The 13,465-nt window shown below is 38.2% G+C and overlaps 1 protein-coding gene across 1 annotated transcript in view; it reads left to right on the top strand.

Annotated features, from left to right (window-relative positions):
- b4galnt4a (beta-1,4-N-acetyl-galactosaminyl transferase 4a) overlaps nt 1-13,465 on the top strand; it is a 157,503-nt gene that overhangs the window by 44,499 nt on the left and 99,539 nt on the right. The window contains exon 2 of the mRNA XM_008411542.2: nt 5,972-6,084. Within this exon, the coding sequence (XP_008409764.1) occupies nt 5,972-6,084 (113 nt within the window). The remainder of the gene's footprint in view (nt 1-5,971; nt 6,085-13,465) is intronic.

Raw genomic sequence — 13,465 nt, 5'->3', positions numbered from 1 at the left:
AAGCGCCAATAGGAAGCTAATAAGCGTATGCTAACTTTAGCATAGTTTGCGGTTGCCTACTGATGGTAATTGAACAGATAACTTGGTAACTAATCTAAGATATTTTCTGTTTGGTTTGTGCAGATACAAGTGTTAATATCCTTACATTTTTAACTAGGGTTAATTTTCTACTAATATTTAAAGACACAGTCATTCTTTTAATGAATGGATTTACTAATAAAAAAAAACCCACTTGTAATTTAAATATTAAACCATGTTTCTGTTGCTACAAAATATATATTCCAGACCTATTTTGTTTCAAAACCACACACAGCCATGCACATTCATTTCTACAATGACAATTAAAATCACTGGTGTGAAAAAAAGACATTCTCATAATATTTCAAACGGAGGAACACAGATGGCTGGCAGCATTAAATATTCGTTTCAAATAGATTTTTGAAAGCCTTCTTAGACAACTAACAATAACGTACTTTAATGCATGCTTCTTCTGTTCTCTGTTCCACAAGTTGACCACATAAGAGTCCCTCTTGAGACAACACTTGTAAATCAATTGCAGGAAGAGGAACTGGCATTGTGCTCTAAATGTTGTGAGCTAGTATGATTGATTTTTCTTTTGCTGTTATATCACTCTTACTGGGATTATTGCAAAGAACAAGTCCTGATGGCTTCCGGACAACCGGTTATTATTTATCAATTTTTCATTGACTTGGGTTCATCACATGTGTTCAAACTAAACCCATTGATGCTCATTTATGAATCGATTGCAGTGCGCTCAGAGACACGGAGTTTGATTTTATTTTTTTTAATATGGAGAAGGTGCAGTAAACCTTTCTTTTATTGTCAATTTGCATGGGGACAAATGTTAAGTATAAACAAATGCTAAACACTAACATTTATGGCCTTAGGTAGTTACAATGCATGTCCCCAGATGGTCCTTTAACAGCATTTAACACCTCTTATTCCATGCCAGAATCTCCAAAATCTCAATAATTATCACAGAAAAAAGTAGTTCGTCTGAATGCCTTAGTTTTTCTTGCACAAAAATCTCTGTATGGCTGCCATTCTTTTTTTATTTATTGAAAGATTACACTTTTAAAGTCAAGTCAAATTGAATTGTGTAGCACATTTTTGCAACGAGGCAGTTTAAAGCTCTTTACACCATAAAAAGACCACACAGTAACCAGTCATTAAATGAGCAATAAACATTACACTTTGTCAAATGCCGTCAACAAAGTCATCCAGCAAATATACATCAAATATTATGACCGATGTTCCACTTATTATAAATTAAAGGCAACTCTATACAAGTTGGTTTTTAGCCTTGATTTGAAGGAACTTCAGTGTTCTCACTGTTTTTGCACTTTTCTGGAAGTTCCTGATTAGTGGAGCATAAAAACCGAATGCCGTCATGTTTGATATATATACAGCCTTTTTATAAGAACTACACATAACGTAGTTACTTGATTGTGCTATAAATTACTTTCTCCCCTTTAAAATAATGAAATAAGAACCTATGCTTCACAACAACATCCTGCCTGCTTTTCTTCCATCTCTTTCTTTGCCATAGTTTCAGCTTCTGCCGCAGCATTTTCTCTGATTCTGTGATTAGCATACTGCTGTATCACCTTGCTGTTCATCACTTAGCATGCAGAGAAAAACCACCTCACAGTAAACCCGGTGTTCTTGTCATTCGTGCAGACACACGTACACGAGCATTTCCATATGCTGTGCGCATATGCACACAAGCACATTGATCTACACACGTGTATATATATATATATATATATATATATATACGTATAACCTGACACCTCCTCAACTCTGATGTGAGCTCTGACAGCTGCGGTCGGGTGAACTCTTTAAAGTTTAGAATACCAGTAGTTTTAAAGGCATGCCAGGCAAGGCAAACTCATTACTCTCTTCTTAAAAACAGCTGAACCTGAGAGAAAAGTTTTTTTCCTAAATGTGTGTGCACCAAGATGCCTCCCCCACGTAAACTTTTTCTATAAAACCTCCCCCGAGTTTTGGCCTTTGTGACGCAATCTACAAAAAGCTTCAAACGGCGAGCTCGCCTGTGTCCTCTCAAAGTTGACGAAGGTTGCACTCAATCACTTCATCTGCACATTAAATATTTCTGCCTGTTTGGAACTGGAGGCCATGAACTGATTAAGCAGAACATAAGACAGGTGACTCTTTAATCATTAGTATGCTGCGTGGTTTCCCGCTGGTGGTAGAGCTTGTAGTCAATTGGCTTCCATTAACCTGCCAGTCCGCTCTTCATTACTTCATTAAAGGTAGTATAGAGGCTTGAGGAAGTCTTGTCACAGAGCAGGCACTGACTTAGCTTGCTGCGGAGAGCATGTGAGATGTCCTTGTGTGCGTCCTTTTCTTTGAAACTTGGTTTCAATAAACTGAGAATGAAAGTCATGCATTGCAGCTCCGCTGAAGGCAAACGTACTGAACAAGGAATATAAGAAAATGTGTGGCTGCAGCAACGAAGACATCAGTAAAGCTACACAGGAGAAAATCCGAACTTAATTCCCGTTTTTATATGTGTGAACAGATACACACATAAACAAATCAAGAGAGTCTTGATGCATGTTCCAGGATGCTCACGTTAACGTGCACAAATGCACAAACAGCTTTTTCAGATTTTTTTTGGACTGTTGGAAGAACTTGAGTGAACAAGTCGGAGGACATTTTCTGTTACGGTGAATCAAGTTTAGTTTTCTACAGCCCTGGATAAACACAGAGACTCAGATTGTTCAACAAAATATTCTAACATTGTGATGATTCGTAAATATTTGCTTCATAATTGAAGAATATGTCATGTCTGAATTATCGGTTTAACGCATCCTTATTTTATGGATCCTTCACTCTTTGACACCTGGCTGCTGTTTCAGGTCGTGATTTCTAGAGATTTTAAGAGCTTAGGACAGCTGTGTGTTATTCTCAAGTGTGTTTGAAATGATGTTTTTGGGTTTTGTTTTGTCATGCAAGGGATTCCTTTTACAACTAAATCAAAGTGAAAGAACAAAGCAAGACATCTTTCCCTTTTCTGCATGGCTTGCTCTTCATAAAATGATTTGCTAGATGGACTTGAGTTAAATTAATGTAGTCTTCACCTAAAGGAATATAAGGGATGCCCTCACTGGCCACTTCATTAGGCACACGTTATGTGCCTAATGGAGATGACAGGTTCTTGTAAACATAAATAGTCAACATAAATGGCGAATTACCAATCAAATAGTGGCCAGTCAATGCACTGAGGGTGCATTGAGGGTTGATGGAGAGGATTGCACACCATGATGGGGAAGAAAAGAAGTTGAAGTGACTTTGACTTTGGGATTGTTTTTGTATCAGATGGGCTGAGTCTTAAAGTACTGACTCCCCAGGTTTGCAGAGAATCGTCAGACATGAGAAAACAACCAGTTAGTGACGGTTATGTGGATAAAAGTTATGAAAGAGGTTCCAGATGATCAAAAGGCTGTTTGTGGGAGTGCCATAAGGAGAGTATGTATAACTTATACCACATAATATGAACTGCGCATCACTAAGGTCACGTCATTTTTTTAGTTTGTTGCTGATTATGTCCTAGTTGATGCTAATTGCTTACCTGCCTTCTGATGACTTCTTCTGTTAGTATAATGCAGCCTTCTCCACGTAACCCTCTGCCTAATCCACCTCACCAAGTGCCTAAAACAATTCAGTTGTCTTCTTAAATGTGACTTTACTTGGAGGTTCTCAACTTGAGGACGATACATTCACTCTTCATAGGAGGTTTAGTGTCAGGATAAACTATAGCGTAAATGTTAGGCTCAGTAATCTATAATACCATCTTTGAACTCTTATTTTTCTCTTGAAATGTTGCAAACCAATACAACAACTCAAGCTGCATGAGAGTTGGCAGTGCATCCTTTTCCAACTTGAGACCATGGCCCTTTTAATTGAAGCTGCCATCATAATTCTCCTCACAAATTTTTTAAACTTATTTGAAAGCTGCCTTGACGTCTGCACTTTAAAGTTATTGGCGCCACATGATTTGCATAAAGCACTGATGTGAAAGCTGGAAACTGTTCACACATCGGCTTGGCCTAAAAATAATTTTGGGAAAAGAGTATTTAAACGTAAAGTTAAAACTCATGAGTTCCTCATAAGTCGACGTTTTCACRAGCCAAAGTTAATTTGGGCAGCTTTCGGAGTAAAACCTCTTATAGTTACCATGTTTGTAATCTAAACTTGCTCAGTGTTTTTATTTATTTATTTATTTATTTTTTTTACTAATTTCTATTTGATAGTATCACATGTCTTTTTTAGAGAAAGAGATTACGGGGGGGATGGATAGGTAATTTATTGTGAGCTGTAAATGTTCTTACTCAGATCAAAGCATATCTGATTACAGCTGTCTGGAAACGGAGGAGGACAGGCAAGATGATCTCCAAGCAAATGTGGAAAGGAAATCATTAGTACAGATTGCATTTGCTGGAAACTTTCAAATAGTAGCTTGATGCAATAAAAAAAAACAAAAACAATTATTTTTGCATCTTTGGTTAGACCGTCTCTCTGCTGTACTTCATTGTTTTTGTGTCTAAGTGAGGAGGAAAAATCAACAACACTGTGGTTGTCCTTCAATCTCTAACAGTCTCCCCGCAACTCCACCCCTTCTTCAATCATTGCATCCAATTCAACCCACTCAGACTTGTTGTTAAGGGAACATATTGGAAAACTATTAGTGCTCATTATGCTTTATAGCTACCCATTCTCCCCATTTTGTCTTTTAATCACATTCACTTCCCTTGTGTGCGTGTTTGTGTGTGTGTGTGTGTGTGTGTGTGTGTGCGTGTGCATGTGTGTGTGTGTGCGTGAGGTCCTGCTAAGCCACTCTTCTTTAAAGTGCGTGTGTGTGTGTAAACTACAGCCACCACCGTCAGGCAGACAGTAATGAACCAATTGTACTGTAATGCATTCAGCTTTAGGAGAGCACAAAGTCACCCCCACGCCTCACACACTCGGTCGCCATCACTTTTTATGAGGGAGTCAACAGCACAGGCGCCATCTTTTATTGAATCCCTTCCTCGCAGCGACAGCGTTGTGCATTCCTGATCCATGTCAGCCAAATGGGATCAAATGAAGTCAAATACAAATAAAAAGAGGTTGGACTGAATGGGGAATGGACTCTCCCCTTTTTTATATGCGCCGCAAATGTTTACAGCAACTCTTATGGGGACATATTTGGTTCTTGTTGCTCTGTAAAACCAGACCCTCATAAGTTGCAGAAAATCCTGTATCGATTTGTGCTTTAGTTTGACCATCCATAACTGTGTGTGTCTGTGTTTGCTGGCAGCACAGAGAGATCATTAGTTTTTTTTTTTCTTAACCGATCCTCCGACAGAAACACACACTTTCAAGAGCGTGGCTAGACACGTAATAAGTATTGTTTGTTTACCTCCAGCCAAGGCAATTGTCACCATTATGCATCAAAACCCTCATATTCCATCTGTGACAGAACAACACTCTAGTTTTATTTCCTGGGAAGCTATTTGTTGAAAACTTCCTTTTTATATTACCCTTCCTCCTCCTCCTCCTCCTCACATTTTCTGTCTAGACTATTATTTTTTACTTTACTCTGGTGCTTTGTTTTCTAATTATAATCACACAAACTGATCCACCTTATTATTCTTTTGTTTGAAAATGTTTATTCCTGTCTGATAATTGGGAAGAAATGACATTTACACAAATTTATTTTTGACCGCGGTAAAGATGGAAACGATAATGTTTGCAATTTTAAATGTACTGACGTTAATAAACGTGACTGAGTAAATGTCTCCACTAATGCCAATGATTAAAATGAAGATGATGATTTTAATAATGGGGATAACAAAGGCAATGACATTTGTCAAGATAATGATGATAGTTGGCTGACTGAGCAGTTTAATGTTTAGTTTTTTTTTTTTTTTTTCCTGTCCAGATGGAGAGAGACAGACGGACGGGACGGACGCCAGCCGAAAGAGGGACACTCGCTCCTCAGCCGGACACCACAAGAGCGAGGACACCAGTGACAGTAGGGAGGACGAGGCGGCAGTGAGTCTCTCTCTCTCTCTCTCTCTCTTGCAACATTTTGTTTTGTTCCCTCACGCTGAAACTATCAGAGATGCTCCTGTCTTAATGCATATTCAGCACACCACCCACATCTCTCTGACTAACCGGCAGCAGCAAGGTTTTATGCATCTGTGTGTAGAGAAGCACATCATGGCAGAAGGAATCATATTTGTGCTCTTTAATAAGCAGGGAGTAGACCTGTGACCAGGTTCATCCAGCAACTTTTGCATTACCTCACCAGTGTCTCAAATTACACCTTCTTTCAACTGGATTTAAAGCAATGATATTAGGGCACCTGAAAATAAAATATAAAAAAGCACTTTAGGCATTTTTGTTTTACCTCAAGCAAATCTTACAGTTTAGCTTTTTGTTCTCACCAACTGCTGTGGATTTTAAGGACATTTCCTGCTCAGGGAGGCCACAGCTTGAATTACATTTTGAGTCCACTGTGCAGTCAAACCTCCTAGCTTTCATTTCTGCTATAATTTTAAATCAGGAGTTTGAAATTTTGATTTTTAGATAGTTGCAATGCTGTCGGCGTGAACACAATCAGGCATTTACAACACGGGGCATAGACGCATTGCATGTTATTAGAGATGCATAAATTAATTGACAAATTTTCCCTTACTCTCCTGTCAGCCACTGATTCGTGGTCAATGATTGACAGGAGAAGAACCAGATTTTATGTTTCAGTTCATTAATTGAATCAAATCTGAGAACTTTTTCCATTTTTTTTTGGATGAGAGCATCAACTAATGGCGTGCACTGGAAAAGATCGTGTGTTCCCCGCATTGCTTTGAGATTCAAAACTTCTACCTCTTTCTGAGAACCAGCAGCATATTTGTTTTCTTATGCATCACAACCCTTTGGGGAAAAAAGAAGAAAAAAAATCTGGATATGCAGGGCCAACATCTAAGACAATAGAAATAAGTACTGGGCTTGAAAAGCCTGATTGGTTCATCTTTGATAACAATTTTGTGACTTGACTCCCTGCTGAGCAACTACAATTCTACAKACTCACTTTTACAATATTATGATTCACATATTATTATTCAAGGAAATACAATTGTCTATAAAAAAGGAATGTCATCATCAAGGTCATTATAATACATTCTGGTGCTGCTATGTGACAGCTTGAAGGTACAGACTTTGCATGTGATTCTGGTTCACTTGTCGTGCACATATGCTAATCAGAGGAAAGTATTCGATTTTAAAAAGGGAATCTTACCATGAAGCATTCCTGGTATTGCTATAGTAAGCTGTTGTACCCTTGTTGATTTAAAATATGTTTTACACGATAAACAGAGTGCTAACCAATAAGAAATTAAAATTTTTTTTTTTGTGAATGACCCACCTGCTTATTATAAAGGAGAAGTAAAGGCTAGAGGTGCCATGGTTGAGGCAATTATGACTGGGAGACATAATTATTCCAATCATTGATTTTTTTTTTCCAATTGGAAAAATGAATTCAAATTAGAATTATGATTTTTATTTTATTTAAAGAAGAAATGCAATGTGTGCTATCCTACTGCTATTAAAGCTATTAAACCCATATTTAGCTGTTAAAACTGTAGAGGTATATACTACTGAAAGTAACATTACAGAGGAATAGTTTGCTTGTAAAAGCCAATATTCATCTTAACTTGGGAATAAATACGAATACTTATTTCTCTCCCCTGACACCAATAAAAGTATTTGCCTTTCAAATAAGATTTGAACATGTTTGTATTCAAAACATGTTCATGTTTTGGTTCATCTTAAACCTTTCGCTCAGGAGTTTAACTTTTCTCTATAGAAAAGAAAAAAAAATGTTTACACTCATTCATCATCTCAGGCTCGGAAGGGCAATTTATTATTGATTTCTTCTTCTTCAACCCTCAATTGATCAGATCTCTTGCCACTCGTGTTGACAGGCAGTCTACCTGAAAGTTTCATCTTGCCTCGGGTGTCATCCAAACACCTCGAAGTGTGAAAGAATTAGGATGTGAAGGAAGATAGTTTGTAGTTATTTAACATTCACTCCATATTTAGTTGGTATAAATAATATAAATAGATAAAAAACCATATTAGGCTGCTGTGGAGGGATGTGTTGGATGTGTAATCTTCAAGGTCTGGTATTTAGAAATGGAAAAAATCCATTGAAAATGCCTTGAAGGGGAACATTCTCTTTCAATACATAACATAAAATAACACTTGTGGAAATACCTCAGTTGTGTTTTTTTAGACAAACTGAATTAATCGGTTTCAAACGAATCTGTCTTCAAAACATCAGGTTGTATTTTGTCTTTAATGTCTATGTCAGTTAAGTAGGTGTGAAGATGGTAAAAATGATGCAAATTATAGTAAACAGGTCACGATATATCACTACCGTCCTATCTACATCAAAACATACAATATTACAAATTCAAAAGACTGAATTTAGTCGACTGGAGCTGATATAAAGTTAAGTGACTGAGATGTGAAATCTCACCGAGGCTGTTGGGCTCTTTGCAAATAAAGAAAATAAAAAGAATACCATAAGAAAAACATGTCAATCAAAGTAATTCACATTTGATTCCTTTTTAACAAAATAAACAGAACAATAACGCTACTTTCCCAGGCTGATTTCCTTTGGTTCCTGTCATGGAGCATTTTCCACTGTTGAGCAAGCTTCTGTATAGACACGGTTGGCTGCCTGCCGCAGGTTCGCTCAGTCTCTGCGCTGATTTGATCGGCAGACAAAAATGAGCACATGCAACTAAATGAAGCATGAAGAAATGGCCTCGGCAACCAATCCTCTCCTTGGTAATTTTACACAAGAAAGGTGGTCAGTACAGCTGTTTTTAGTTTGATTTCAGTTTATAATTGTTTGTGTATTTTAGCATATTTATTTTCTATGTATTATAACCAGATCAGAAAAGAAAAATGGGTGATTCCAAAGGTTATTTTACATTATCTTACCACTGTCGCTCCATTATAAGAAAAAAAAAACACCATCAGCTAGAACATACAGGCAGTAGCTGCAGGATTTAAAGATTGCAAGAAGGTTCAACATCAATTCCAAATGGTTACGATTTTGCGGCGCAGCTGTTGACTTGCAGCGAAGACCAGCTGAGAGGAAGGCGGCGATATATCTTATTTCATAAAATGCAGTCGTCTTCAGAATTGATTTAAGCAAGAGCTTTAGGAAATGTGCTTGGCAAGATAAGAGTCGTGAAGGAAAGCTGGCAGTTTTTTTTTTTTTTTCAATAACCTGCCTCCAAACTTTAAACCTGCCTGATGGTGTTAAAGCTTTTCTGTAGAACTCAAATGAAATCTGCGCCGTAAATGAATCAAGCTTGTGCCCCGAGGCTCAAATATTCGGCTGCTCTGTAAGCACTTTGCTAAAGTCGCTAAAATGTGTCAGAAAGTTTGTTTTGGAATCTTTATGAAATTGATTTGCATTTTATTTTGTCCTGTCTGATTTGTCATGTGTTCGCTAAGTTGCAACTGATAGATTTAGCCAGCTTAGAATGATGACAGCTCAAATGTTTTGTCCTCATCATTCTGCAGCAAACTAAGACATCATCATAGTTTTACTATAAACGGTAGAAGCGATGCATTGCAGAAGGTGCTTATTTCAATTTATGGTCTATGCAGAATACTCTTGGACTCTTTATGAATATGGATAAGAGTGCTTCATTTGGAAGCATTTTGTGCAAGCATTGTGCTTTCATTTGATGAGTGCATGTGTCTCTGTGTGTGTGTATGCATGTTAACAAGGCATACCCTTAAGATTTTTGTGTTCAGCTGTATAAATGCATCTCTCTTCATCTATAATTAATGTGCCCATTTAGAGGCTCTTTGTTCCTGCAGTTCTTGACCTCTTAGTGACTGTGTGCATGCATCTGTGTGTGTTTGCCCAAGTTTTTTTTTTTTTTTTTTATCTTCACATCATTGCTTCTCATTTGATGTTAAAGATGATGTTTCATTCTGTCTTGAAGCTGCTTCTGTGGAAACTTAATTATGTAATTATATTATATTTTTCAAAGGTCAAACAACTTTAGCTCATGTTTTTATGTCTGATAGCTGGAAAAGCATGTAGCACTAGATGTTATGATGATAAATACCAGTTAAAGTTACCATTAGGGTTGTAACTGAATCAAAGTTCCTCAACAAAAAACAGAAAGTATGATAGACAAGTCATAGTAGGTAAGTGATTGTGATTTTTTTTTTCTTTTTTTGCCAACTCTGACTTGACTAGACAATGGCTACATAATGTCCTCATGATTAGACCCACATAGCATGAACTTTCAATATACCACACGATGCAAAAAAGAAAACGGCAAAAGCAGCTTTGCTGACCTTCGATAGCAGCCCTGTTAAGTTCAATGTGTTTCACAGATAGTTGTTGTAATTTGCATAAATTGCTCACTTTGACCACAGTTTGATCTAATAGCAGCAGGGCCGGAGTCAGTCTAAAGTGAAAGGTCAAATTCTACGTATAGAAAGTACCATCAAGTCATGCTTGAAGTGCTGGCTTTTCACATTTGATATCCATGTGTTTCTGGTCTACTCATCCAAGAAGGCATTGACATGTGAGGAGAAAATGTTCAGCAAACAAGCGGACGGAAATTTTTTTAATAAAGTTTGTATTGGACTACAATCTGTAATTTTGGGGCAGATTGTATACTTTTACTTGCATCAAATATTTGCTGTGTGAACTTTACCTTCCCTGTATATGCGTTTGTCGCTCTCACCGTCAACATCTCTCTTCTTGTGAAAAATATTCTGAATGTTTTTGAAGATCTTTGACAAATCAGATACTTGACAGCAAAGAAGTTCTGTATCTTCGGCGTAAATGTATGTCGCAGAAAAAGCCGGAAGGGTTTGTACGCTTTATGATGGATTGTGGGGCATGGAGTTTCCTTTCTCTTGTTTACTCCTTTTGTTAAACAAATCTATTGTGCTCCGCCAAAGAACGCACTCTAGCTCCCGTTTTTAGAAATCCCTGACAATGAAAGTAAAATGGCTTASAGAAAAACAAACAGAAAATCTCTCAGTGAAGATAATAGTCAGGGAAAAATTGAAACGACCTCATTGCGATTACACAGCATGGGGCAGTCGGGCTCAGACAGCAGGGACACTTCGTACAAATGCCCTCTCGTGCTTGGGAGGAAGATATTGCTGTGCCCGGCTCTGTTAAAAATTAATTAAACTCACATGGGAAGACCCGCAACACCTCGGTGTGAAGCAAGGCTGCAAATTTCAGATAAAAGCGTTGGAACGCGCATGCTGCGGTTCTTCCGTTTGTTTTGCTGTTGGAGGTACAGAAAAAGTTGTGGCTCTATTGAAGAGACACTGATAATGTTTAGCAAGAAGTAAATAAAGATTGGTGAGTGTACACGGAGAAGGCAGACAAAAGGAAGGACATGATTCGGTAGAAGGAACAAGAAAAAATCAGAGTTAACTACAGGTAAGAAGATGAAAAGCTTGTCCTTTTACCAGGGGACGTAATTGTGCTTCGCTCTGCTTCTGCGAAAAGACGGCAAATGTTTGTTCTGCACCTTTCCTTTCTTTGCCTGCAGATTGCTAAAATTGCAGCTTAAGTAGTTGACGTTGTGTGCGTCATGCCTGGCAATTACAGAAGCTGCTGTGAGTGAGTGTGTGCAGTTGTTTGTGTGTGTACCACCCCCATCACTCTCCAGGTGGTTTCCAGTTATTTCCTGACAGGCTGACAGTTTGGCATTTAGGCTATTTAATGCAAAGTGTGTATTTTGTCCTTACGCCATTTGGTGCATACATATTCATATGTCTATGGTGAGGTGAGAGCGTATGTTTGTGTGTGTGGCTCTGTTGTTGATTATGGATTAGGTTTATTCTTTGCTCTGCATTCTGCTCTTCACCTGACAGCTGCGTGTCGCTGAGGTTGCTTCCATAGGTCTAACCCCGATGACGGGAAGAAACACTGGAGGCAGAAGAGAAGAGCTGAGGATGAAAAATGCTTTAGAAAAAAAATTTAAGCGGGGAGAAGCGCACCTAAAAACAACTCGGACTCGATACGTTTCATTAAAGAAAGAGGAATATTGACATTTAACTTGTGGAAGCATATTTTACTTTTCACTGAGTAATGCCAAAAAGAAAATCCAATGATGTTGAATTTTATGATGGCTGTATATTTTTAGACATAAATCCATGTAGTCTAAATGTGACTGCAACTTAAGTCCAATTTGGAGTCTCAAATTATAAAATTTAACTGTCAACTCAAGTTTACGTAAAGATAATTTATGTACAACAGAAAACAGAATAGATCGCAGATAAGGTTGTGAAGTTTTTGCATTAACAACAGTTGCATTATATTACAAATAAATACTAATATAGAATACAATAAAATTACTAATACCAATACAAATTGTTCTAAGCCTAATTAGGTCAGTCTATAAACTGTCTGTTTAGCTAAGAGTTTTGATCATTTAAGAATTTATTTTAAATGCAGGTTTGCTCCAGTGTGCACTACTGCCACCATTATCTAAAATGATAATAAAGATCCTTCAGTAAAAACTCAAATTCACAAGAAAAGACAAAAAAAAATCTGAAATAAAATATTACAGGTGTTTACCTCCCCTTTAAAATTATTGTATTGAGGGTTTACAATCACTTCCATGGCCACAGCTGCACAAAATCAAGCACCTAGGCATGAATACAGCTTCCGCAAACATGTTGTAATTGCTCTCAGGAGCTCAGTAAGGCCCCGTCCACACAGAGACAGGACGCGGTATGTCCCTGAACGTATTTTCGTCATTTAGGCTGTGCGTCTACCGAGACCAGAAAGACCATTTAGAAAACAAGTCCCAGAGTGGATACATTTCCAAACAGCGGCTTCATGTTTCAGTGTTTACTTGCAATCTGTCTTTTTCTGAAAACTGTGTAACTCGCATGGGTCTCACTCTCACAAATTACAAACATAGCGCAGTTCAGTGTTTAGTGTTTTTTGCGTCATTCGCTGCCAGTGTTAATGCGACATCAATTGGCCCGGCCTGCCTACTAATGCAGCGTTCCCAGCCAGCATGCATGGGTGGGCCCCACCTGGGTTTAATGTGGGCTACATGGGTTAGGAGTGGGCATGGGTTTTATCTGGGCTAACTGTATGGGACCGATATGGTAACCTAAAATGGGACCCACATGGGCTTGCCCATGTGGGCTAAATGTATGGGCCCCATTCAGCAGTAATGTGGGCTAACTGTGAATGGGGCAGAAATGGGAAATACTATGTGGGGCCCATGTAGTTTTAGTATCATGGGCCCCACATGGGAAGCCCATGTGTGCTAACCGCATTCAACCCACATGAGATAAGCATGGGCTGACCGTACATGGGTTGGACCTGGGCATGGGTATGTAGGCCCCA

The sequence above is a fragment of the Poecilia reticulata genome, linkage group LG6, assembly GCF_000633615.1.
Source record: "Poecilia reticulata strain Guanapo linkage group LG6, Guppy_female_1.0+MT, whole genome shotgun sequence".
Classification (NCBI taxonomy): Eukaryota; Metazoa; Chordata; class Actinopteri; order Cyprinodontiformes; family Poeciliidae; genus Poecilia; species Poecilia reticulata.
This window is presented reverse-complemented; position numbering and strand designations above follow the sequence as displayed.